This window comes from Podarcis filfolensis (assembly GCF_964270895.1).
Source record: "Podarcis filfolensis genome assembly, chromosome: 13".
NCBI lineage: Eukaryota > Metazoa > Chordata > Lepidosauria > Squamata > Lacertidae > Podarcis > Podarcis filfolensis.
The window spans coordinates 40,942,638-40,969,027 of NC_139615.1; the positions used below are offsets into that span (position 1 = coordinate 40,942,638).

Consider the following 26,390-nt stretch of genomic DNA (forward strand, 5'->3'; position numbering starts at 1 on the left):
TGCAACCTCTCCCTGCCGGAAGGGTTGCGCGCGGCTATGTCACAAGCCAAGGCAGCCAGCGGGATCCATCCCGCTGGCTGTTTTGGCTTCCTCTTTAGCCCCACGTAACCTCTCCCTGCCGGGAGAGGCTGCGCGGGGCTAAAGAAGCCATAGCCAAGTGCAGCCTCTCCCTGCCGGAGGGGCTGTGCGTGGCTATCCCTGAAGCCTGGAGAGCGAGAGGGGTCGGTGCGCACTGACGCCTCTCACTCTCCAGGCTTCAGCGAAAGCAACGCGAAGCCTTTGGAGCACGGAGGGAGTGCTCCCTCTGCCCTTTGGAGGCTTCGCGTTGCTATCGCTGAAGCCAAGGATCCTGCATTCGCTCCATAGGACGCACACACATTTCCCCTCAATTTTTGGAGGGGAAAGAGTGCGTTCTATAGAGCGAAAAATACGGTAATAAACGAAAGATACCATTTAATTCTTGGGGTTTTACTTTTACCATGTTTTTCTACCAGCTTTGTGTCAGGAAATACTTTCAATTACTGTAACATGGGAGCTATAATTGCCTCACCAGTAGTTGGAAACCCATTAGTATTGTGCAGGATCCGAGTTTAAAGGATTCATTTATTTATTTCAAACACTTGTATACCACCCTTCATCCAATAGATTCCAGAGCAGTGAACAAGAGAGAGAGAGAGAGAGAGAGAGAGAGAGAGAGAGAGAGAGAGAGTGTAAAACAACTTTGTGGTGATTACTGGAACCTTTCCCCCTATATATATATAAAACACTGCATTTATACTGTACGTTGTTGTAAATAAAAATATGCCCTTTTCCCTTATGGGGTATCCAAGAGCCCATATAGAGTCCTTACACAGGTTCCCTATTGGTAGGAGAAAATAACAGAGGCCAACCAGAGAATACTGAGAAGCAAAGCAGCTGGTAAGCTTGATCTTTATTGATCTGTTGCAACAGGGTGCTCCCCTCACATGCAGGAAAGGAGGACCCAGAAAAATGCTGTGCAAAGGCTTATAAAGTCTTTTGAAATTCCCATCCTGTAGATCAAGACCACCCCCCCAGAAACATCATACATACATCACAGAAGGGGTGTAACCTAAGACCACCCCTCAGATACATCACAGAAAAGGTGGTCTTAAAACAGAAATTTGAATATCTCCTTGTTTATCTCTTGTCTGGCAGGTTACTTGATTGGATTGCCTGCTGACCCTGGCCAGTCTTTTGTAGTGATAAATACTTAGTTTCTGTCCATGTCACAGGCTCACACCTTATTCAAACACAGACATACCCTTAAGACAGGATTTGTGAAGGAAAAGACAATGGGGAGGCTTTTCCATTTTGACCTTGCAGAGAAAACATTTGGTCAGTTTAGGAATCAAAATGGTTCCAGGTTGGTCTTCCTGTGCTGATCTATGTATGTGCGGTTATGAACATTACCATATATCTAAGACCATAAAATTCCTATCACAACATACACAATTAAAGAACCAAAAAAATTAACAATGTTATGAAGCAGCAGCTAAAACCAGATGCATGAGCAATGAAGGCAATCACTTCACTTGCCTGTTGTTCTTTATTGTTAGAAGAGAGAGAAGAAACCCACCTTAGTTTCAATGCAGAAGCCAAATTGTCTGCTAGCTTTGGATGTACAATAAATTGAACGACAAATCAAGTCTTCGAGATTTCTGAGTCTCCTGCTTGCTACTTCCTGACAACCCCTGTATATTTTGGGAGTGGGGGAAGCTGCTAATCTGGGATTAAGCCTTTCTTTATTTGTTGCGCCAATTAGTTGATTAAAGCTCGAAGCCTTTGTTTGAACGGGCAAGATGCAAATGAACATTGACCTGTTGTTGTTGTTGTTGTCGTTGTTAATTCTGGGAGAGATGGCATTCTGAGGTGTGGGGAGGCATATAGAACATTTATTGCCATTTAATGCATGTAGCAGCAGACCAGGTTTGTTTTATGATTTGTTAATATTTGAGTAGGACATATGAAAGCAAAACGATATGACTTCAGCTCATAAAACAAAAGCACAGGGACAGCTTTCAACCATCAAAGAATTGTAATTTTGAGATTTTTTCCCCCTGGTCATTGAATGTTCAATACATTGGCTCCACATGCCCCAATATCTGAAAGGGGGGGAGCTGTGGACTCTCCTTCCTTGGAGGTTTTTCAGCAGAGGTTGGATGGAAATCTGCCATGGATGCTTTAGCTGAGATTCCTGCATTGCAGGGGGTTGGACTAGATGACCCTTGGGGTCCCTTCCAATTCTACGATTCTATAATAATGTACACACTGGCATCGTAAAGGTAAAGGGACCCCTAACCATTAGGTCCAGTCGTGTCCGACTCTGCCCGAGGGAGCCGGCGTACAGCATGTGGCCAGCATGACTAAGCCGCTTCTGGCGAACCAGAGCAGCGCACGGAAAGGCCGTTTACCTTCCCGCCGGAGTGGTACCCATTTATCTACTTGCACTTTGACGTGCTTTTGAACTGCTAGGTGGGCAGGAGCAGGGACCGAGCAACGGGAGCTCACCCCGTCGCAGGGATTTGAACCGCCGACCTTCTGATTGGCAAGTCCTAGGCTCTGTGGTTTAACCCCCAGCGCCACCCACGTCCCTTATTGGCATCTTATTGTTGTTTAGTCGTTTCCGACTCTTCGTGACCCCATGGACCAGAGCACACCAGGCACTCCTGTCTTCCACGGCCTTCTGCAGTTTGGTCAAACTTATGCTGGTAGCTTCAAGAACACTGTCCCACCATCTCGTCCTCTGTCGTCCCCTTCTCCTTGTGCCCTCCATCTTTCCCAACATCAGGGTCTTTTTCAGGGAGTCTTCTCTTCTCATGGGGTGGCCAAAATATTGGAGCCTCAGCTTCAGGATCTGTCCTTCCAGTGAGCACTCAGGGCTGATTTCCTTAAGAATGGATAGGTTTGCTCTTCTTGCAGTCTGTGGGACTCTCAATAGTCTCCTCCAGCACCATAATTCAAAAGCTTCACTCTTAGAAAGCTGCTAAGTCCCGCTACCCACCAACCCTCCGCATTTAAAGACGCGTTGAACACCCAGAAAATAGCCTTGGAGAGGAAACGGAAGAGGGGAAAGCCAATCCACAAATAGGCGCCTCTGAGCCCTGCAGAGAGGGCGAGGCTTGCTTGGAACAATCTTCACGTTCTGCACATGCTCAGAGGCACAGTGCACCCCCTCCCTTTCCCATAACTTTTAAATCCCCCCCCCTTGCCCAGGACTATTCCCTGGCATTGGACACAGTTTCTAGGTGAGGTAAGCTAAAGGCGGAGCACCCGAGAAGAAGGAGGCGGAGGAAGAAGAAGAAGAGGAGACCGAGGGGGCGGCGGCGGTGCTGGCTTGTTCCAGCAGGTGGAGCCGTCGCAGCTTCTCCCCGCCGGGCAGGAGGGGGCTGCCGGGGACGAGGAGACACAATCGCCGCCGCCGCCGCCGCCGCGTAACCGGATCCCGCACAGCCCAGTGCGCCCGACTTGCCGCCCAGGCTCCTCCGGGCGCGCCATGGCCGGGTAGCGGGGAGCCGGTGGGGGCGGCCACAATGCTGCGGGCGCCGGCCCTGGCGATGCGCTTCGCCCTCCTGCTGCCGCTGCTGGTCGGCCCCGGCTGGCCGGCTCGCGGCAAGGCGCAGCCCGGGGAGCCTCCCAGCCCGCAGGGTGAGTGGGCGCGCGCGCGCGGGGGGCGCCGGAGAGGAAGGAAAAGGCTGCGGGGGTCTTGCATGCAGAAGGCGGGTAGTGGCTGGGGGGGTTGAGTCGAGGGAGCCCCCCCTTCTGCGGTGGGAACCGGGGATCTGCTCTCCATTGCTGGGTGGGTGGGTGGGGCAGTGTGGGGGGCTATTGCTCCGTGCCATTTATGCGGGTGGGAGAGCTGTTGGCGCGCGGTGGCGCATTTCCAGAAAAAGTGGGGTGGATGGGTGGGAAGCGGAGGCATATATTTAGCTGGATTTCAAACCCCAGCTCCAATTTTTGTGTATTGTGTGTGTATGTGGCTGCTTCTCCCGCCTCCGCCTTTCTGGGTCGGGGGTGGGTTTCCCCTCGGCTCTGGTCTGCTGGTTCCCCAAAAGGAGATGGGCGAGACCTTGCAGGACGGCGGCGAAGGAGATGCGCCGTGGGGCAGCGGGAATGGGGGGTGGTGGGGCGGTGGGTGGGTCCGCGCCGATTCCTTCCACTTGATCACGCACACAACCCCCCCTAAATATTGCGCCCCTCTCTCGATATTGGGCGCCCCTCCCATGAGGCTCCGGGATGGGACCCCCAAAGGCTCCATCCCTCATTTTCATAGACAGGAAAGAGGTGGGGGGAAGGAGGGTTTTGGAGGTGGGGGCGCACGGGGGGGCAGGGTTTTTGTCTATTCTTACGCCCGTTCCCAGCCCCCTTGAGCTCCGTCCACCTTCCATCTGCCAGCCCCCTGCTCGCACCATCTCTTTCTCCTCCCATCCCTTTGGCTGGCCATCTCCTTACATGGCAATCTGTTTATTTCAGGGTCTTTTCTTCCACTGCTGCCCACCCTGAACCTTTTGTCTGCCTCTCTGCGGTCCCCATCCTTGAGCCACAGTCTCTTTCTCCCCCCCTCTGTTCCCCCCCCCCCTCTGCTTCTGTCTGTATACCATCTGACTAGAATATTGCCTCTCATGGTCCACACCCATTTCTCCCCCTGCACATCCTTTTTGACCTCTGTCGGATGTACCTGTTGTCTGCCTGCCTTGCATTCTTGCTTGTTGATCTCGTGCATTTCATAAAGACACACACCTCTCTGCTCCTGCACGCATGCAGAGTCGCTTGTGAGCTGCCCTGTGTGTGTGTGACCTGCCTGCGTTGTGCAGCATTGTGTCTGAAACAGCCAGAAATCTCCCCATTTGCGGTGTTTGATCTGTGGTGACTCTTTCACACATGACGTGTGTGGACAGGGCCTATCAGAGGTGCATAATTCATCCTCTAACACAATCCGTCTACCAGTTCCTTATGCAGCCCTTTTCTGTTTATCGGTTTCACTCTGCCCCCCCCCCACTTAGATGTATTTTCCCAAGTGCCACCATGCAACTTAATTCCCCATCCCCACCCCCGGCTTGGCGCCATACCTTCCCTTAGGGTATCCTTGCTGGGAACATGGCGTTTGCCTTGGAGACCTTGATTCTGAGCTGTTGCTGAGATGGAGCGCTGTATCATTGGGGGGGGCACATCTCCCTCCTAGACCCTGGAGAAGGGCTGCGTGGGGGTGAGGGGGAAGCAAGGGTGCACAGGGACCTCTCCCCATCTGTGGATTGAGGGGTAGCCAAGTGGATCCCACACTCCACGCTCTTCTTGTTTAGTGTATTGGGTCCATATGGCAGCGTGGAGACCGAGGGCCTGTTTGTTTGTTCTGGATGATGGAGCTGGAGAATTGGGTGGTGAGAGCATATTAGCAATGTAATATTCATGTTGTGCTTTAATTGTTGTGACCAGCTCTGGGACCTTAGGGTGAAGGATGGGTAATTGTAATGCGTAATAATAATGATAGTCCTTCTTTCCCAGTTTTTGTGTGTGTGTATGTGTGTTGGGTGGTGGTAAAGAGAAATGGCAACCCCTCCCTGTGCACTGTGCTGAGAGATCCGCCACTTCAGCTTTATTCCGTTATAGACCTAATAGACTCTGACATTTCCAGAAAACTGCTTGTCTTCCCTGGAACTGTCATTTCATATTGGGAGGGGGGGAAAGGACTCCACCCTTTCACCTGCTGCTTGCCTGGTGCACCAATTTATATGTCAGCAGCATCTCTGGCAAGTTTGACCAATGAGCTCTGCCTCCTCAAACCTGAACTCGAATCACATCATGCCTCTTTGTGTGTGTGGAGCACAGGGAAGAAGGTATCTGGGCGAGATGCTGTGGCCCAGCCCTGTTTAAAAAGGAAATGCTCACCTGTGCATACACATGCTAATGTCCTTGATTTGGTGACTTTGCCAGTCCTTTGCTTCCACCACCTTTGTTTTGCCCCACCCCACAAAAAGACCAACGGGCAGAGTTTTGTGCTCCCTTTGCATTTGGCAAGTTCCTGCTAACATTTTTAGATTAGTTTTTAATATGTGTGATGCTTTTCCAAAAGCAGTTGTGCTCAAAGCAAGTGGCAATTCACAAATAGCAATGATTCAGCAACAACAAGCCCCTTTTGTATTTATGAGTGTTTATTAAATTACAGCTTTTCACATAATTATTGCCAGACCCAGTTTTAAAGTTTTTCCCTTGCATTTGACTAATTCCCTTTATATCTATCTATATCTACCATCTATCTACCATCCTATTTTAATCATTCTGGCTTTTGCATAAATTTCTCGTTAAAAATTTAGGCTGTTTTACTTTCTGACACAGCTTCTTACTTTTAGGCTAAACTGTGTTGCTGCTTTTTAAAATGAATATGTCCATTTGGCACATACCAGCCTAATTTCCATGCCTTTGAGCCTACAGTTCTACCTACCTGCTAACAAAATTACTCCTGGCAGTGCCAGTCCTGGCCAGTTTCTTTTCTCTGATAGACCCAGCACCTCTTTTATCATGAACGAACTGATTTTGCTTCATTTTGTGGGTTAAACCACAGAGCCTAGGACTTGCCGATCAGAAGGTTGTGGTTCGAATCCCTGCGACGGGGTGAGCTCCCATTGCTCAGTCCCTGCTCCTGCCAACCTAGCAGTTCGAAAGCACGTCAAAGTGCAAGTAGATAAATAGGTACCGCTCCGGTGGGAAGGTAAACGACATTTCCGTGCGCTGCTCTGGGTCGCCAGAAGCGGCTTAGTCCTGCTGGCCACATGACCCGGAAGCTGTACGCCGGCTCCCTTGGCCAACAAAGCGAGATGAGCACCGCAACCCCAGAGTCGGTCACAACTGGACCTGATGGTCAGGGGTCCCTTTACCTTTACCTTATTCAACTAAGTCCAACTCAGAGTAGACCCATTGATACTGATGAACCTAAGTTTGTCATGTCTGTTTATTTCAGGGGTCAATTTTTGTTGTAAGCCGCCCAGAGCGGCTGAGGTAACCCAGTCAGATGGGCGGGGTATAAGAAACAAATCATCATCATCATCATCATCATCAGTTTCCCCCCACTAAGGAGCCCAGAGCCAGAGGATCCTGACTGATCTCCCTATTTAGGCAGTGTCTGGACTCAGACACGCTTAACTTCCTCAGGCAGCTTCAAACCAAACCCTGGTTTCACCATCACTTTTTAAAATCGGCTCTCCTTTGGTTTCCAATAAACGGAAAACAGATTTTTCTCTCCTATGCCTAAATTTTGAACTCTGGAACAGAAAGCGCCTCAAAACACCCTGAATTCTACCGGTATTTCAAGAGACCTTTGTGCCTCTTGGTTTCCACTAGTAGACTCTGCATTCTTATTCTTGTTATTGAAGAGTGTTTTATACTACATGCTATTGTCAGACAGTTTGGTAATGAAAGAGATATGGGTGAAGATCAATGTCACCCAAGAAGGCATAAAGTTGTCCAGTCACTATCCTCTTGAGTACCTTTTCCCAGAAAGGGTATACAGTGGTACCTTGGGTTAAGAACTTAAGTCGTTCTGGAGGTCTGTTCTTAACCTGAAACTGTTCTTAACCTGAGGTACCACTTTAGCTAATGGGGCCTCGTGCCGCCGCCGCCGTGCGATTTCTATTCTCATCCTGAAGCAAAGTTCTTAACCCGAGGCACTATTTCTGGGTTAGCGGAGTCTGTAACCTGAAGCGTCTGTAACCTGAAGCGTCTGTAACCCGAGGTACCACTGTATTGTTGACTGGTATTAGATTGGTGAGTTGGCACAATCCTCCAGGTGCAGCATGGGTATTTTTTCAGGAGTGCCCACACAACTGTCTCCATATGTGCAGTGGAGAATGTTTCCTCCCATTTATAAGCCTTAGAGAGGAGTAACTAGATTTTACTGGGCTGCAACTCTCATAATTCTTCACCGTTGGCCATGATGGTGCGAGTCATTGTCCAATAACATCTGAAAGGCACCCCATTAATTCCCCTTGCTCTCGAACATAGCTGGTCAACCTGCCACTGCTTTTGTTGTTGTTTAGTCGTGTCCGACTCTTCGTGACCCCATGGACCAGAGCACACCAGGCACTCCTGTCTTCCACTGCCTCCTGCAGTTTGGTCAAACTCATGCTGGTAGCTTCAAGAACACCATCCAACCATCTCGTCCTCTGTCATCCCATCTTTCCCAACATCAGGGTATTTTGCCAGGGAGTCTTCTCTCCTCATGAGGTGGCCAAAGTATTGGAGCCTCAGCTTCAGGATCTGTCCTTCCAGTGAGCACTCAGGGCTGATTTCCTTCAGAATGGATAGGTTTGATCTTCTTGCAGTCTGTGGGACTCTCAAGAGTCTCCTCCAGCACCATAATTCAAAAGCATCACTGCCACTGCTAGATACCCTAAACCATGATGGGCAAAGGCTAAAAACAGGGTAGGCTGAAGTTTGTTGACATCCCCAAGACTGAAATTCACCCAGTGATTCCTGATCAGACAGTGCTCTGGGTGCATTGAGAGACTGCGAAAGCTACAAAGTACAGTGGTACCCAGGTTAAGTACTAATTTGTTCCGGAGGTCCGTTCTTAACCTGAAACTGTTCTTAACCTGAAGCACCACTTTAGCTAATGGGGCCTCCTTCTGCCGCCGCGCCGCCGGAGCACGATTTCTGTTCTCATCCTGAAGCAAAGTTCTTAACCCGAGGTACTATTTCTGGGTTAGCGGAGTCTGTAACCTGAAGCGTATGTAACCTGAAGCGTCTGTAGCCCGAGGTACCACTGTAGTTGTAGAGGCAAGCAATGCTATCCTCAAAAGCAAATTGAAAACTACGAACCTATGAAGATTCCTTGACATCGTCCTGCGAGCCGTTCCTTTCAAGGCTTGTGCTGCAGATCCCAAATTGCAGAGGTGACGAGGACTTGCCAGGAGCTCGGTTTTGTTTTGCAGTTTTATAAATTTCTGTAGGACGCCTCAGTGAAGACATAAGCATTTGGAGCTTTTTGGATGGAATGGAGCACAAGAAGACGAAATGGCTGCAGAGGTTGAAAAGAAGTGGGGACATGCATTAAGCTTAAGTAGAATAGGTAGAGACCAAATGAAATTATGTGAATATCCTCCTTCCTTCCCCTCCCCTCCAAATTCTCCACTTCTGGAGAAGCCTGCCATGGATGCTGATCCCATTTTGAGGGAAGCAGTCATGGCTAGGGGAAGAAAACCTAGCAGAGGGTCCCTGATCCTTCAGCCAGATAAAGCCAACCAGGAACTGGATAGGAAACTTTGGTCTGTGCTGTATCCGGATTCTTGACCGGCAAGCGAATTTGGCAGGATTTCCTCTGGCGGATGAGGCAGCTGGGATGGGGAAACAGGGTATGTGATGGTCATAGGATACTTGCTGCCCGATTGCCTGGAGTGTGGCTGTGCTCATTTCTGAAAATCTCCAATTTTTGTGCGGAATAACCGCCCAGTCTTCTCCATCTCCAAAGAGAGTATCTCACATCTGAAAAAGCCGAAGGCAGGAGAATTGTGCCTGGATCCTCTCAGGGTGCCACACAACCAAAAGCAGATTAAAAGGACACATTTTGAAGGCCCCACAGCTGTGTTGACTGCTCTCCTTGCCTGGTTTTGGCAGACCTCTTGAGCGGGGTTTCCCGGTGGGCTGATTTGTGGGTCACAAATTGTGCGGGCCTGCTCCAGACCTCTCTTTTGCTTCTGCTGTGGTGAATGGGGAGCGTCTTTGTGCACGTAGCTTTTGTGTGGTCCGGCCAAGAAGACCCCCGTTCCTGCCAAGCACAGATCAGGCCTGATGGACAGTGCCAAGTTTTGAACCTGCAGGACAGCAGCTGCTGCTGCAATGCTAGTGTGTGTTAATGCAACGCTTGGCTGTTTCTCCTCTCCCAGGCTGTCTTGGCTCTCTTGCACCCCACTCTCTTCCTTGAATGTGTGTGGGAAGGTCAGGGTCCCCCAACCCTTCGCTGGATTTGGCTTCCCTAGTGCCTGTCCTGGAAAAGGACATCAGGCCAGCGTTGGCCAACAATATTTTGCTTATAGTTGTGGAAAAATGGGACATCTGGAAAGCATCTGGATCCAACAGCATTCCTCAGCTGCAAAAATCCAACTGCTGCATAGTTGGGGGTGGGGGTGCTCCTGGATTCAATAATACTTTTTTTTACCTCAGAGACTATTGCAGCCTGCGATGTATTACGTATTTGTCCTAGACACAAATGACTTGTGGAAACTACAAGCTCATTTGACGGCGATTACTTCCTCCTGAGGAACTTTGACGATAGCTGTCTTGAGAGAGTGCTGAGTGCTGTCTCGGCCTCTCACACCAAACTCTCTATTATTACTAAGAATCCCGGGCCGGGGTCTGGGAATGCGCTGCGACATTTTGTTGTTGGTCCCTGCTTGTTAGCGTCATATTAGCAAAAGCCAAGGGGTTGGAAGCCACCCAAAAGTATGGGAAGGGGTTTATATCCTCTGCTGTCTCTCTCGGTACACAGAAGTATTCAGCGTTGTAAATTAAAAGAAAAAGAACTTTTTAAATTTAAAAATTGCAGTAACAACAAAATCCTGACAAAGGCCACAGAATGCTGGTTGCAGTTGAGAAAGGGGCGGATGGGGGTTGAGATCTAAATAAATCAGGTCAGGCAGAGGCAGATTGTGTGAGTTCATCAGATAAAGTAGGCAGTGGTGGAAAAATAGAATATTGCCCACCCCACCCCCCAAAAAATGCTAGAGAAAAGAAGGAATTGACCTGCTCAAGACCCTGGCAGCTTGTCGTAAGTATGGAGCAGGGGGGTGGGGGAATAAGGTTAGTGAGTTACCTTCTGTGAGGTTTTAAAAAAACCCTTCCCAGCTATGCTATACAGGGATGTTTCAGGACAAAGGAAAGACAAAGTTCAGTGGTACCTCGGGTTAAGTACTTAATTCGTTCCGGAGGTCCGTACTTAACCTGAAACTGTTCTTAACCTGAAGCACCACTTTAGCTAATGGGGCCTCCTGCTGCCACCGCGCCGCCGGAGCACGATTTCTGTTCTCATCCTGAAGCAAAGTTCTTAACATAAAACACTATTTCTGGGTTAGCGGAGTCTGTAATCTGAAGCGTCTGTAACCCGAGGTACCACTGTACAGTTTTCTCTCCATTTTAATGCTCCAGGAGTCCTGTTTGCTATAGCAGTGTAAGAAGTTCAGGTGTTTTGGCTGGTACCTGCCACTACATGGCTCAGGAGGGGAAGATTGGGGTAGTTGTGTGTGTGTTTGGGGGCAAGGTGCCCTTTTATCCCCTCCCCGAAGTCTCCACTTCCTTGATCAGAGCTCTCAGGTGGTTGGGGGCACGCTGCACCATTTTGTTGCAGCAGGTCCCATTTCTTCCCTCTTACTCCCTGGCCTGTTCTGTAGGAACATTTCTCCAACTGCTATATAACAACAAAGTCGTGTACAGCACAGCAAAGGGATATTTAGGAACAAACTGGGGGACGCAACAAAACGTTGCCACATATCCCCAGTCTCAGTGAACTGGTACAGCCAGACTGAAAAAGGAGCTTTGTTCTGCTTTGAGGGAATGTCCGCCATTGGGGGCTAAAGATACACAGCAAGATTTTTGTTGCATGTCCCCACTTGTCGTTCTTAATCGTTCTGATCTATAGAGCACTTTGAGTTTGCAAAGTTGCTTGAAGTCTTCCCCCCCCCCCAGTTTATTTTCACCCCGTCTTCCTTGAAGTGGGTCAGTTTCCATGCTTCTTTGGGAGCTGCTAAGCTAGTGTATGATCATAGTATATGAAAATGCCCAAACTGTCATCATAAACAGAGAACAGTGATGTAAGTGCCTGAGGTAAGGTTGGGAGTATAGAGGGCAGCAGCATTTTCATTCCTGTTGGTCCTCCACTATCTGGAGTGACTCCCATCTAAACTTTTTTTTTCTTCCCAGCCTTTGAAACCATGGTTGGTAGCTAATTGTTCTCATTAAGAACCCCTCCTTTCTTAATCCCACACATGTATGGAGATAGCGGGGAATTGTCTCTTGTGTACTTAGTGGGGATGGACAGTGGCACTCCGCACATCCGTAGAGGCAACCTTGCAACACACATGGTGTACCGGCTCTGGCGTTCAAAATAGGCCAGAGAGCTCCACCTTGGCTCAGATTATGTCCTCATTGTATGGCCTTGGGAAAGCCCAGAGAACATTTTCTCTTTCCGGTCTTGTTTGGCCACAGGAATAAACAAAAGCTCCACTCTCTTGGCAAAGTGTTGGCTTCCGTAACAAAAGGATTGTTGGATTCAGACCGGAGTAGAACTCTTGACATGCAAGTTGCATAAATACTATACCAGGGGTCAGCAAACTTTTTCAGCAGGGGTCCGGTCCACTGTCTCTCAGACCTTGTGGGGGGCCGGACTATATTTTGGAAAAAATAAAAATGGACAAATTCCTATGCCCCACAAATAACCCAGAGATGCGTTTTAAATAAAAGGACACATTCTACTCATGTAGAAACATGCTGATTCCTGGACCGTCTGCAGCCGGATTTAGAAGGCGATTGGGCCAGATCCGGCCCCTGGGCCTTAATTTGCCTACCTATGTGCTATTCCTTTAAAGCACACTCAAAATACATTCCCCCCCCAAAAAAAAGAATTCTGTGAGCTGTAGTTTATTGATGATTGCTAGGAATTGTAAGTCTCTGAGGGGTAAACCATTGTTAGCCAGACTCCAGGCGTGTTTTGCAACTGGCACAGTTCCAATTGCGACTGCACAGAGATCTCTGGATCTGGCGACGGGAAAACAAAATGTCACATAGAGAAGAATCTGAAATACTTTTCTCAAAGCTTGAATTTCTTTTGTTTTGGATTGTGTGATGTTTTAATGTGTCATCAACTGCTTTGAGCTTTCTTCTTTAAAATATAAAATGGTATAGAAATGAGATGATGATGATGATGATGATAATCCACTGCAAAAAGGCATCTAGACATTCCATTGTGGTGACCATCATATCTAGGTTTAAGGTGCCATTTGGCAATTAGATTATATATCCGAGCTGCAAACACAGGCATAAACTACAGTGCCCAGAATTCTTTGAGGGAAAGAATGTGCATTGAATGTGCTTTAAAGGTATAGTATTGCATGCAGCCTAAAACTATAGCAATGTCTTCCAGAGGTGACTTTCTCTTCATCATTATCAGTCTATTGAAGCATCATAAGGTGTAATAATACACTGAACTAGCAACTGACATGGGCTTAGGGTCTGAGGAAAGCTATTTGTCTCTGTGGACCTGGAACACAATGCAGACCATGTGGGGACGGAGGGTTAGGAGAAGCAGGTGCAGGATTGGGCGAATCAGAGAGAAAATCGATGTCCTGCCTGGAGGGAAAACACAGGAGAGGTTGGCAGCTTGGCAATAATGGACAGGGAATGTGTCAGGAGGTGACCTGAATCTGGGCGGCTGTGTGACGCAGTGCTGCCCGTTTGAGACAGGAGACAATTTATAGACTTTAAAGAGAGTTGAAAGTGGGGTCACTGCTCTTGCTGCGATTGGCTCCGCCTTCTTTGGCTTCGAATAAACAATATTTTTCGGAGTTTAAAATTACACAGAAAGACTTGATTGGCCAGAGGCGACAAGGAAAGAGAAGAAATGCTTCTACTTTCCGGGAAGCAAAACCTCCCTCAAACCACTTTGGACTCTTTTTGAAACTGGGAAGGACCATGGTTCAGACGCAGAGTACATGGTTTGCATGCAGAAAGGTCTTGGTTCAATCCCTGAGCATCTCCAGGTCAAACTGGGATTGTCCCCTGTCTTAAATCCTGGAGGGCTGCTGCAATGCCGAAAGCAGTACTGTGGTGGATGGACTAATGACAGCATTAAGGCATATATAAAACCAGATTCCTGTGTTCCTAGGGCTTGTCCGCACTGGAGTTTAATGCGGATTTGAAGCTGACTGGTCTTCCTTTGTGGCATCCACACATCCTCATCCAAATGGTAGCCGCTTCCCTCCCTCCCACTAAATTTAGATTGTCCCAATCCACTGATAATCCAATAAAGGAAGAAAATCCAATATAAAATCACACGTTACCTGACTGCAGACACACTGAAGTGCATTCTGCGTATTGTTTTTGTTTTTAACTTGTGTGGTGACATTTTACTGGGTGCCCTACAATTGCAATCTCTTCTGACTTCCATTTTGTTTCCATCAGTCCCTTTTAGCCTGCCTTTTCCCATCCGTTGTTTCTGAAGGACCATTCGTGTTATTTTTAAAACCACTACTATTGTTTTATTTATTTCGTAAAATTTATACACCTCTTAATAGTTAAAAAAAACCCCAAAAAAAACCTCAAAGTGATTTGCAAAAAGATACAGCCATAAAATTGGGCATGGGGAATTACAAAACACAAGACGTTAAAATACTAAACAGACTGAAATTCACACCATCTTTTCTAAGCCTCTGAGTAGCCTTGACTAAACAAGGCACCGAAAATAATACAATGAAGGCACCTGCTTGATATCAATAGGTTGGGAGCTGCAAATTGTAGGTGCTGCCACACTTAAACGATTGGGTTCCTACAAATGCAGAATGCGTATTATGTGACACCTTTTAGTAGTATCAATTCTGCCAATCAAAGCGGTCAAGTTGGGCACATGTAGGGTAAGGTGATCTTGGAAATACACTGGTCAAAAGCTGCCAAGGGCTTTAAATGTCAACCGTAACACCTTGAACCTGGCCCAGTAGCAAATCGGCAACCAGTACAGCTCTCTGAGCACAGGTATTATACGCTGACAAGGCCTCACTCCTGTCAGCAGTCATGTTACATGCTAACCACAGCTTCTGGGTCAAGTGTGAGGGAAGCCCCACATAGAGCACATTGCAATAATTCAGTCTTGAATTAACCAATGTATGAACTACTTTGGCAAGGCTTTCCTGGTCCAGGAATGGCCACAGTTGTTGAACCAGTTGTGGTTGTTACTTTAGTGTGTTTTTTTTAAAAAGAAACTTGTATAGAACAACAGTATTGAAATTAAAAATAAAATTGGCTCTTGCGGGGAAAAAGAACAGAAGTGGCATTCTTTCATGCAAACGACTCCAAATCCTTGACTGGCTTGGAGCTTACACCTTTTTTAAAAAAACAAAAACTGCTCTGGTATATTGAAAAACTTGTGTTTAAAAAAAATACAATAAAATTTTTAAAAAGCATGTGCACACAGGTAAACAAATGCCCATAACAGACCTCAAGTTTCTGGAATTCAAGGAGGGTAGTGAAGGACTAACTGAAGGGAGGCAGCGACCGCACAAATATATCCCATGAAGCACTTTCTCGGTGTGGTTGGGAAATTTCAAGGTAGATATTGGAGGCATTAATCTGAAAGTGATCATGTGTGGATGAAGGTCCACAAACACACACACAGAAGATGCAGCAACCTGTTAGCAACATAATGTGGATATAATCCTAGTCTCTCACCTTCAGTATGCAGCATTCTGCGTGCACGGACCAGGGCTTGTCCCCTGTGGTTAATTTCTAGTGAGAGAGATCCAGGATTCAAACCTGCCTGGAAGCCATACCTGAAAGCTCTGCCATAAACAAACAAACCCTCATATGAGAGTTAAGAAGAAGAAGAAACCTTGATAGGCCTTTTTAGTGGTCAGAGAGACAATTCTGTGCATGCTCAGAGACATTATTTTGTATGATACATGCCCAGCCCTGTCATTAATTTTGCGCATGTCCAGAGGAAAAAACCATTTCCCTCTGCCTTAGTTGAAGCAGTGGTTTGTGAGTTACGCATATCCCAGTGCCCAACCACCCCAGCATTGAAAATAGATTCTATCTAGGACTATAGGAAGGGTTTTTGTATAATTTAAGAGGACAGCGGGGAGAGGCTTTGACTCCCAAATGTTCTTTTTTATTCATGTATCTATATGCATTCACTTAATTAGAAAGCCTTGAGGTGTCAGTATTGTGCATTGTAAAGAGAGAACCTTTTTGCTCGTCTGTGTGCAATAAAAGCACGGCGAGGGAGCATGGTGGAATTGTGTCCTTTTGCCACCATCAGCGCTACCCTGGTTTGGAGCACAACAAGATGGTTAAAAGTGTGTGAAAGGGCAAGCCGAGCATTTGTTGGGAGGGGGCAGTGTTCTGGCACCAGCGCCATGGTAACCCATGGGCCTGCTGAAGGATGCGGGCCTAGGCCTTGCTCTGTGCAGTGGTCCCCATGGCAACAAACTCCAGCGATGGGAAGGAGGTTATTCACATCACTTTGCTTTCTAGGCCTGAGTGGAGCTTGGAGGGAGGGGGTACTTTGTAGGACAAATGAGGCCGTTGCCACGGTGACAGGACCGCAATCCAAAAAGGGGGAGGTTGGTTGGACTGCTGAGGGCACAGGCCTTTGGAAGGCAGGAAATAATCAGGGGGTTTTTTTAGTTGGGGGTGGCGTGGGACCCCCATGTCTGTACTATGGATAAAAAACCCCACAGCTTTTTCTCAGAGATGCATGGCAGGCAACTTGCTACAGGCTGCTGTATGAACCATGGTCAGTTTTAAACAGAGTTCATATGTGGAGTTTTCCAGGGGCTCCATTTCCAGAAACATGGGCTATGCAGAGGGCCTTCTTGGTAGCAGCACCCGTCTGTTGTCAAGGAAATAAACAACTACAGTGGTACCTCGGGTTACAAACACTGGGTTACAGACTCCGCTAACCCAGAAATAGTGCCTTAGGTTAAGAACTTTGCTTCAGGATGAGAACAGAAATCGCGCAGCGGCAGCGGGAGGCCCCATTAGCTAAAGTGGTACCTCAGTTTAAGAACGGTTTCAGGTTAAGAACGGACCTTCAGAACGAATTAAGTTCTTAACCCAAGGTACCACTGTATCTGACATCTGAAGGCAGCCCCTCAGAGGGAAGTTTTTAATGTTTGATGTCTTACTGTGATTTAATTTGTTGGAAGCCGCCCAGAGTGGCTGGAGCAACCCCAGTCAAATGGACAGCATATAAGTTATTATTATTACTATTGCATTTATTATTATTCCTATCTATTGCACCCTCCCTTCCCACTGGCAGAGAGGGAGTTAAAGAGCCATGTTCGCTCCCAGTGTGGACAGCAGCAGAATGGGCTTTGGCTTTTACAGCCTTTCCTTTGGGCACCTCAACCTACTCCGTTCCATTCCTTTGTGTCTTCGACATAGCAGTGTGCAGCTGAGGTGCCTAAAAGGGGAACATTTTACAGAACTTCTGTTGCTGCTCACACTGGGGGATTTGGGCCTCCAGAGCCCTTTGTCTCCTATTGAAAGTTGGGTTGCTCACTGGTCACAAAAGGAAACCAAACAACATTCCTCCTCCCAGCCAGCCTGTTTTCAGGTCAGATGCCAGAACAGCAAGGGGAAAGGAGAGCTGCTGTGTGTTTTGTTTGTAGGTGAAGGGGCTGTGGTTTTTTTTTTTACCATTTGTCTTAGGTGATTAGTCTGATTTTACATTGCCAAAAACTACTGGGAGTGCAGCTGCTTGAGTCTGTCCCCTGATCTGCTCTGTGTTCTGTCCTCCGGATCAGAGGTCTGTACATCTGTGCCCTGTCCAATAAGTTGGTTTTCCCCATCTTGCAGCTCAAAATGTTTTAACTCAAATTAAGTCAAAAATAGCTTTGTTTTGGTGGGGTCTTTTTACACAATGGCCTTTGATTTTTCCAAGTCACACGGTAACAGGAAGTGCAAAGGAGTCACGCTCCGTATTTCAAATGTTATTCTAGCTGTGCAAATTGAGGGGTGCTAGCTCTGCTTCCTCTTCTCCTGCAAGCAGCTTCTCTGAATGCACTTTGTGAGCAATGACTGACCCCAGCTCCACCTTGATTTTGTGTGGAATCCTACCCGCAACCCTTCTTCCAGGCAGCCGGTTGATGGAGAGAGGAAGCAGCCGTGGCCTCCCTCCAGCTGGAACTTCCTGGTCACCAGGGAGCTTACATCCAAAGCCAAGTGGAGTTGAATCAGCCCCTCTGTCCGGAGGTCTTCTTCTGTTTGCACGCAGGGTGAGGAGAATATGTCAGGCAGGCAGCCAGCAGAGGAGATCTTTGCCATGTGTCACCAATCCTCAAGTTTGCACATTGTTGGAATGGACTGGGGTGATGGGAGCCAGCTCGGCTTGAGCTGCAGGGAATTGCACAGCGGGAAATACAGTGAGACAAACCTTTTGCTAGGGTTTAGTATTCTTGAACTGCTCAGCGAGGTATCCCATTTTTGCTTCCCCTTCTTGCTAGCACTGCTCCGCTTTCACTGTTCTTCTGTGTCTAAAGTACGTTTCCCATCACTGTGGAGTGATCTTTCATTTATTTGGAATAAAGAAATGACTATAAGAATGCATGTTAATGTTGGCCTGTTCTCCCCCCCCCTCCCCCCATTTTTGGTCTTTTGAGTTGCATCATTCTGGTATGGGAACATAACTTGCATAAGGAATTCTACATATTTCAACTAGATTTCGAACTAGAATTCCTGCCTTGCAGGGGGCTGAACTAGATTGCCCTCAGGGTCCCTTCCAAGTCTATGATTCTATGATTTACTAGCCTGCTTTGAATTGTGGTCACACAGAGGACTTGGGGGAGAACTGAGGTCTTATTTGTTCCTGAGCAGTGTGAGAGAGTCAGGGGTGGCAACTTGAATAAAATAAAATATTGGGGTGCACAAGATGTGCTGTGCACACACCATTTGAATGGCAATGCCCATCAACTTCGGTGGGGCAGCCTCATAACATGAAGGGATCTTGGCCCTTAGGAGCTGGTTCCACAGGATACCCTGCTGGTTTTTCCCTTCTTCAAACCCAGGAAAAAATAAAGACCACAGCCCTCTCCTAAGCCTTCCTCAATTTGCAGATAACTCAGGGGAGAAGATTCTGTGCTGGGTGCATGGAGGAGGGAAGTTACCAGAGCAGGAGGAGAGACAGTTGCCATTGGCAACTAGATGTGCGGAATCCTGTTGCCCACAACACTGCTTTTCACTTGTGTGACTCACATATACACAAACCATTACCTGAGTGGTTGTGATGTTCCTGTGCATTCACAGGCTAGCAAAGAGCGCATGCCAGACACGGAGTGTTGAAACTGGGGCAGCTGCAATGAGGGAGGCGAGGAGTTGGATTGCCGGAGAGGAAATCCTCACACGCAAAGGAACAGCGGGAGGGGTTCTGTGTTGTGAGCAGAAATGAGCGAAAGATGATACGCTGGGTAGCCAAATAGGAAGAGGGCCAAGGAGACAATACATCTTAAGGACAATGGACCAAATAGGGTGGCTACAGGAAGGTCATGGAGGCCTTAGAGGTGGAAAGGAAACTGAATGCCCCTTGTTGTTTTAACTAACCACACCTTTTGTTCAAATGAACTGGCAACACGAAAACCAACAAAGGAGGGGAAAGGCCACTTATAAACCATACAAGTTACTTTTGAGTTGGGGAAAACATTGGGGGCAAGCTTGCTGTCCTCACAGACCCTTTCTGTATTCTTTCTCTTCCCTCCAGAGGTGGTCATCAAGGTCCAGGTGTATGAGAACGGCGACCTGTCCCCACTGCCTCAGGCAGCCGTGGAAGTGTATGGCAACCAGACATCTCTGGCTTCAGGCGCCACCGACCATGAGGGTGTCAGCATGCTCCCCATCAGCTACCGCCTGGGCACCTGGGTCATCGTCACAGCCTCCAAGCGTGGTTTTGTTACAAACTCTGTTCCTTGGCGCGTCAACAAGCTGCCACGTGAGTTGTGGTGCCCAATGGCTAGGGGAGAGTCTGGGTGGCTAGAAGACCACAGATTTTTTTGGGGGGGCCCTGTCAGTGCATGATGGGCACTTCATGGGTGGGGGCGGGTGGGGGGGTCACAAAGGATGCAAACTTTTATCAGCTTTCACCAACGTAACTTCTGTTCTTTAGGAATAAAGGAATATGCATTGCTTTGGTAGGTAGAATGAGGTCACTCCTTCCTCTTCACTGGAATGGTGGTGCTTCTCAGTATTTTACAGAAGAGTCATTTCACTTGGATGACGGAACGAACCCAACATCTCAGTGCCACATGGCTAGATTCCACTCAGTATGTACGAATCTCATATCATAGTGTGTGTTCAGTACACAAGAACATTTACAAGAGCACTGCTGGATCTAACCAAAGGTTAATCTCAGTGCTGGAAATTTGCCAGGCATGTTGTGTGACTGGGGTGGGTCCAGTTGCGACCACGTGGAGATCTCTGGATGCTAGGTTGGCGACTGACATCTCCATCAGGCTGGCCCTTCCAGCTTTCTTAAGCAGGCCAGCAGAAGAGCTTATTTATTGCATGTATAAAGGTAAAGGGACCCTTGACCATTAGGTCCAGTTGTGAATGACTCTGGGGTTGCGGCGCTCATCTCGCTTTATTGGCCGAGGGAGCCGGCGTACAGCTTCCGGGTCATGTGGCCAGCATGACCAAGCCGCTTCTGTCGAACCAGAGCAGCGCACGGAAACGCCGTTTACCTTCCCGCTGGAGCGGTACCTATTTATCTACTTGCACTTTGACGTGCTTTCGAACTGCTAGGTGGGCAGGAGCAGGGACCGAGGAACGGGAGCTCACCCCATCGCGGGGATTCGAACCGCGACCTTCTGATCGGCAAGTCCTAGGCTCTGTGGTTTAACCCACAGCGCCACCCGCGTCCCTAGATTGCTTGTATAGATCACTTTTTTCTCCATGTACTTGGTTCACACACATCCCTCATCAGTTAATTCCTACAACGACCCTGTGTGGTAGGTTAAGAGGCTGTGACTGACTCCAAGGTCACCCATTGAGCTTCATGACTGAGTGGGTATTTGAACCCTGATCTCCCAGACCAACAGTTCAATCACTACACAACACTGCCTTCTTAGCATATTTCTGCAATGGGGCAGCTTATTTCGGGGGGGGGGGGAGAGATTATTTATAGTGAAATAATTCAACCATTTGGGGTGTGCAGAATAAGATGGGGAGCCCTCAGCCCCTTGCAAATGAAGCAAAGCACATGCATTATGTGTGAACCCTTAGTGTGCACTGGCAAAGACTAACTGGCGCTGGTAATAAGGTCACCTCATTGACCCACCCTGGGGGTTGGAAGCGAAAGTCACAGCTGGCGTATAACACTATCAATAGTTTCTGCCTGTAGGCAGGAAATGGGAGGCAACACACACATGCATAAAAATATAGATGTCTTGTGTTTACATACCTTTTTGGACACAGGAGAAGGCCAGAACAGATTTTGAATTAAAGTGCATGCACACTGTGTTTTGGAAGCAGGTTGGATTAGCTTCCAGTTCATATATCTCAGTCCCTCCAAGCGGCCTTATTTTCCAGGGACAGTCCCGGATTTACAGAAGTCGTCCTGGTTTCTGATTTGATCCCGGAATGTCCTGCTTTTCCTTAGGACATCCCTATTTTCCTCGGAGAAATGTTGGAGGGTATGGAGTTATGTGATCCCTGAGCCAAGGAGATAAGTAACACTACAACCTTTAGAAGACATCTGAAGTCAGCCCTGTATAGGGATTATTTTTTTTAAGTTTAATGTTTTATTATGTTTTTATATGGGACGTGGGTGGCACTGTGGTCTAAACCACTGAGCCTCTTGGGCTTGCTGATCAGAAGGTCGGCAGTTTGAATCCCTGAGACGGGGTGAGCTCCCGTTGCTCGGTCCCTGCTCCTGCCAACCTAGCAGTTCAAAAGCATGTCAAAGTGCAAGTAGATAAATAGGTACCGCTCTGGCGGCAAGATAAATGGCATTTCCTTGCGCTCCTCTGGTTCGCCAGAAGCGGCTTAGTCATTCTGGCCACATGACCTGGAAGCTGTCTCCGGACAAACGCTGGCTCCCTCAACCAGTAAAGTGAGGGAGTGAAGGTTCACTTCCCCACTCCTCCACATGCAGCTGTTGGGTCACCTTGGGCTTCCCTCTGAAGTCTCTCAGCCTCACTCACCTCACAGTGTTTGTTGTGGGGGAGGAAGGGAAAGGAGAATGTTAGCTGCTTTGAGACTCTTTCGGGTAGTGATAAAGCGGGATATCAAATCCAAACTCTTCTCTTCTCCAGAGCTCCCACTCGGGTGGCAGTGATGCATCCTTGTGGCTGGTCTGAGCTGCCTCACCTAGTTGCTTTCTCCTGATGCGTCACTGATGGTTGGGAATGGCTGTGACTGAGCGAGCAGGCAGAGGGGGAGCCACCCAAGGCCATGCGCCCCAGCAGACATTGCACTCACACACATGTTGTGGTGATGCTGCACTGTGGCATTTGTTTGCACAGGTAACAAGCAATGCCAGGTGGAGCGGTGAGTAAGGCCAGAGCTTTGGGTCCCACATGGGTCCTGCCCCACGTCTCTTAAGCTAGCCTGCTGCCCTTAGGTGTTGTGGTGGAGGATCCTATCCTGTCCCCCGCATTGGAGTAAGACTCTAGCGTCAGTGCAGCTGGCTTCTGCATTTGGAATAGCAGCAATCCTTTAATACAGGCACCAAAATGCTTTTGGCTGGCCCTGCTGTGAGCATGATATGGCAATCTCCCTGCAGCTAGTGTGTCATTGTTGCACAAAGGTTTTGTGGCGCATATTTCAAGTTTAGTTTTTTCCCCCAAATTTTTTTTATTGGTTTTTCAAAAAATTTCAAACAAACAAACAAACATAAATCTCCACTATATTTAAATCAAACTTAATAACATTATAAATGACTTCCTCGTATCTCCCTAGTTGAATTTCAGTGTATATCATTTTAACCGTTTTTCAACACCAATATTCTTTATAAAATTAACTTATTCACTTAACATCTTTAATTCTTTTCAGTTCAGCATTACAACATGTCCATTCATCATATTTCAAGTTTTTAACCAGAGGCTCCAGCTCCTAGAGATTTATTTTCTTTCTTTTATTTAATGTTTTGGGGCACTTGGCAGAGGCTTATTCTCCAAGCAGAAAGCAAGGAGGAAGATTCAGGTGTTCACTTACACGAGTGAACACCAGAGCCTTCCCTCCTCCTCCTTTTTTCTTTTTTTCATTTGATGTTCTTTCCCGACCACCGTTTTTCATTCTCCCCAGGGTTCTAGTTCCTGTTGCTCATCAACATACCATGCCAGAGATGCCGACCGTGATTCAGGGAATATTTCAGGGAAGCAATTCAGATTGCTCAAGCCACATGCCAAAGGGGAATGCAGCTCCCAGCCCTCTTGGAAACCACTAGCCGGTCGGCCCTGTGAAAATTCCTTCTTGCCATCAAATTTGGAAACTTTAAGTAAACATCATGAGTTTACAGGCCAAACCTCTTACTGGCCTCTAACATCTTTAAAACTAGATATTTATGTATGTGCCCTTCAGGAAAAAAGGCAGAGGAGTAAATCCTACAGAAATCTGGTGTGGAGTCCCTAAGATGGTTGGAGGGTATCTTGTATGCCTCCTTCCAGCAACTCCAGCAACACAGGAGGTGGCAGTTATGAGTTACTGGTCTCTGCAGCCACAGCAGGAGCTGTGGTTCTCCAGCCGTTTGACTTTGCCCCTGGAGACACACTCCTGAGACAAACAGATGTCTGAAGGAGTGTCTCCACCCCCATCGTCCAGCCTGGACACTGAGGTCCAGCTCTGAGGGCCTTCTGGTGGTTCTCTCACCACGAAAAGCAAAGTTACAGGGAATTAGGCAGAGGGCCTTCTCGGTAGTGGCACCCGCCCTGTGAAATGCCCTTCCACCAGATGTCAAGGAAATAAACAACTCTCTGACTTTTAGAAGACATCTGAAGGCAGCCCTGTTTAGGGAAGTTTTTAACTTTTGACATTTTATCGTATTTTTAATATTCTGTTGGGAGCCGCCCAGAGTGGCTGGGGAAACCCAGCCAAATGGGTGGGGTATAAATAATAAATTATTATTATTATTATTATAACAACCCTTCAAAGTTCTGTGGGGGTGGGTGGGAATACACATACTTATTTTACATGTAGGAAATATGAGGCTCATTGTATTATAATTAGTAAGTCATAAGTGTTATTTTTCCCCTGGAAAATGTTGTTGCTTCATCAACATTTTATTTAGTTCAAAATAGTTTTCTACAGCCCAGAATGAACAGTGTAAAATTATGATGCCAGAAAAATCTATTTTTTAATTGTTGCTATGCGTTTTGCTTCTGAACTGCTTCCCCACACACACCTTAAAATTTCAGAACTGTTTGCACCAGACCAGCTTTTTTGGATCCAGTTTTCATGCAAGCCACTCCCTCCTCTCACTTATCTTATATAGGCCAACAACAAACTTGCTCTCAGAATTGCAGAGCCTTATGCATCCAAAATGGTACTGTCCATGCACTGCCCCACAGGAAGGCATTTAACAGGGCTGATAGGAAACCCTCGTGGGATTGGCAGAAGTACGGGAAACTCCAAATCAGGCTGTTGACAACTGTGCATCCTCAGTGACCGCAGAGCAATGACTGATGGCTGAAGTGGGAGGGAACAAAAAACCCAGGCGGGTGGAGTAGGGAGTGGGATAGTTTATCCTGGAAAAAGACACAGCAGGCTGAATAGGAGCACTCTTCGCTGCAAGATTTTGCGGAAGATCCCGCATCCTCAAACTCCTGTGTCTCAGATTGTGCATGAGTCGTAAATTGGGATACATTAGGGTTCCAAGAAGCCATGTTAGGGACCACTTAGGTCTGTCTCCCCTGGAGAGTGATGAAATCGGAGTTATTTCAAAGTTATTTCTACTTCTCATGTTTTAGGGTTGAACTCTCAGATTGAAACAGATTGTAAGGCAGAGCCTAGGCTCAAATTATGCTCTAGCTGCCATCCTTTGTGAGAAAGGGAGAGGGTGGGCTGTGACAAGCCTTGCCAGATGTGCCTGACAGAGCCATCTGTCTAGCACCCTCCATGTTTTCCTCGGTTTTGGCCATTTGCCTTGGCCCTGGAGGCCTTGGCTGCTCCAGGATGCAGTTGTGGGAACACTTGTTAGAGCTGGTTGACAGATTTATTGAAGATGAACACGTTGAAATTCTGCCTTCTAGGAATCTAAAAAAACAAGGAAGCTCGATTTCCATGAAGTCTACCATCCAACTTGTCATAGAATTGTAGAGTTGGAAGGGACCACGAGGGTCATCTAGTCCAACCCCCTGCAGTGCAGGAAACTTTCGCCCAACATGGGTCTTGAACCCACAACCCTGAGAGTAAGTCTTGTGCTCTAGTAAAGGTAAAGGGACCCCTGACCATTAGGTCCAGTCATGGCCGACTCTGGGATTGTGGCGCTCATCTCGCTTTATTGGCCGAGGGAGCCGGCGTACAGCTTCCGGGTCATGTGGCCAGCATGACTAAGCTGCTTCTGGCGAACCAGAGCAGCGCACGGAAACACCGTTTACCTTCCCGCTGGAGTGGTACCTATTTATCTACTTGCACTTTGACGTGCTTTCGAACTGCTAGGTTGGCAGGAGCAGGGACTGAGCAACGGGTGCTCACCCCGTTGTGGGGATTCGAACTGCCAACCTTCTGATCGCAAAGTCCTAGGCTCTGTGGTTTAACCCACAGCGCCACCCGCATCCCCTTGTGCTCTACCGAGCTGGTAAATGTATCTCTCCCTCCCTGATCACTGCTACTTGACCCACAATAAAAGCCATGAAAACTGTGAATAATATAATAATATTTACTTTAGTTCAGATCCTATTCCTGCAACTGTGTTGTTGTTTTTTAAATACAAAAATCAAGCTTTCTAAAATTGCCATGCTATAAGGCTGAATGAACCACGTAGATTTAAAAAGTTTTTACTCTGCTTTGTTATGTGGACTTGCAAATTTACTCTTCGCTTACAAAGAGATTCAGTTCAATCTAACAGCTTCAGTGGTTGTTAGCAATAATTTCCAGAGGATAAGAGGACTTTCTCCTGCCCAAAGGGCTTAACAATCTTGTAATTCAACACAGGGGAAACCACAGAGGAATGGCTGGGAAATCCAGACAGAATGAATGGGAAGAGCATGTGTTTATATATCAATTACATGTGGTTATGATTAGTTACAGCACAGTATTGCATCTAGAAAAGGTAGGTTTTGAGAAAGGATTTGAAGGAAGAAAAGCTGGCATTGCAGAGATGCTCTGGGAGGCTCTTCCAGACATAAGGGGCAGCAAGGAAGAAAGGGAGAGAATCAGGAGCTGGATGAGCAAAGATCACAGGTAGGGTGGGATGCATTGAAATGTAAGAGCAAAGAGATAAGAGGTGGGGGCAAAGCCACGGGGGGTGGGGGCTTTGAATAAAGAGCCTGCACTGGGGCCAGAAACAGCAAGGCAGCCAAGTGTAGGGGTATAAGGTGGGATGTGGGACGCAGGTGGTGCTGTGGTCCAAACCACTGAGTCTCTTGGGCTTGCCGATCAGAAGGTCGGCGGTTCAAATCCCTGTGACAGATGCCTGTGCAAAAATCTTTTTGTCCATCTGCAAGAAACTTGCAACTGTGGCGCAGGCCCTC

At 47.6% G+C, this 26,390-nt stretch overlaps 1 protein-coding gene across 6 annotated transcripts in view; it reads left to right on the forward strand.

The window, feature by feature from the left end:
* The first annotated feature begins 3,296 nt into the window (after positions 1-3,296).
* The window catches only part of FAM171A2 (family with sequence similarity 171 member A2), a 39,289-nt gene continuing 16,195 nt past the window's right edge, over positions 3,297-26,390 (forward strand). Inside the window, exons 1-2 of one of the 6 annotated variants that reach the window (XM_083582713.1) lie at positions 3,297-3,666; positions 19,466-19,693. In XM_083582713.1, the coding sequence (XP_083438839.1) occupies positions 3,552-3,666; positions 19,466-19,693 (343 nt within the window). In that variant the 5' untranslated portion in view covers positions 3,297-3,551. Of the gene's footprint in view, positions 3,667-16,117; positions 16,217-16,410; positions 16,509-17,883; positions 17,988-19,097; positions 19,269-19,465; positions 19,694-26,390 lie in introns of those variants that run through there. The other 5 variants (XM_083582715.1, XM_083582714.1, XM_083582717.1 and 2 more) reach the window with 5 other exon arrangements.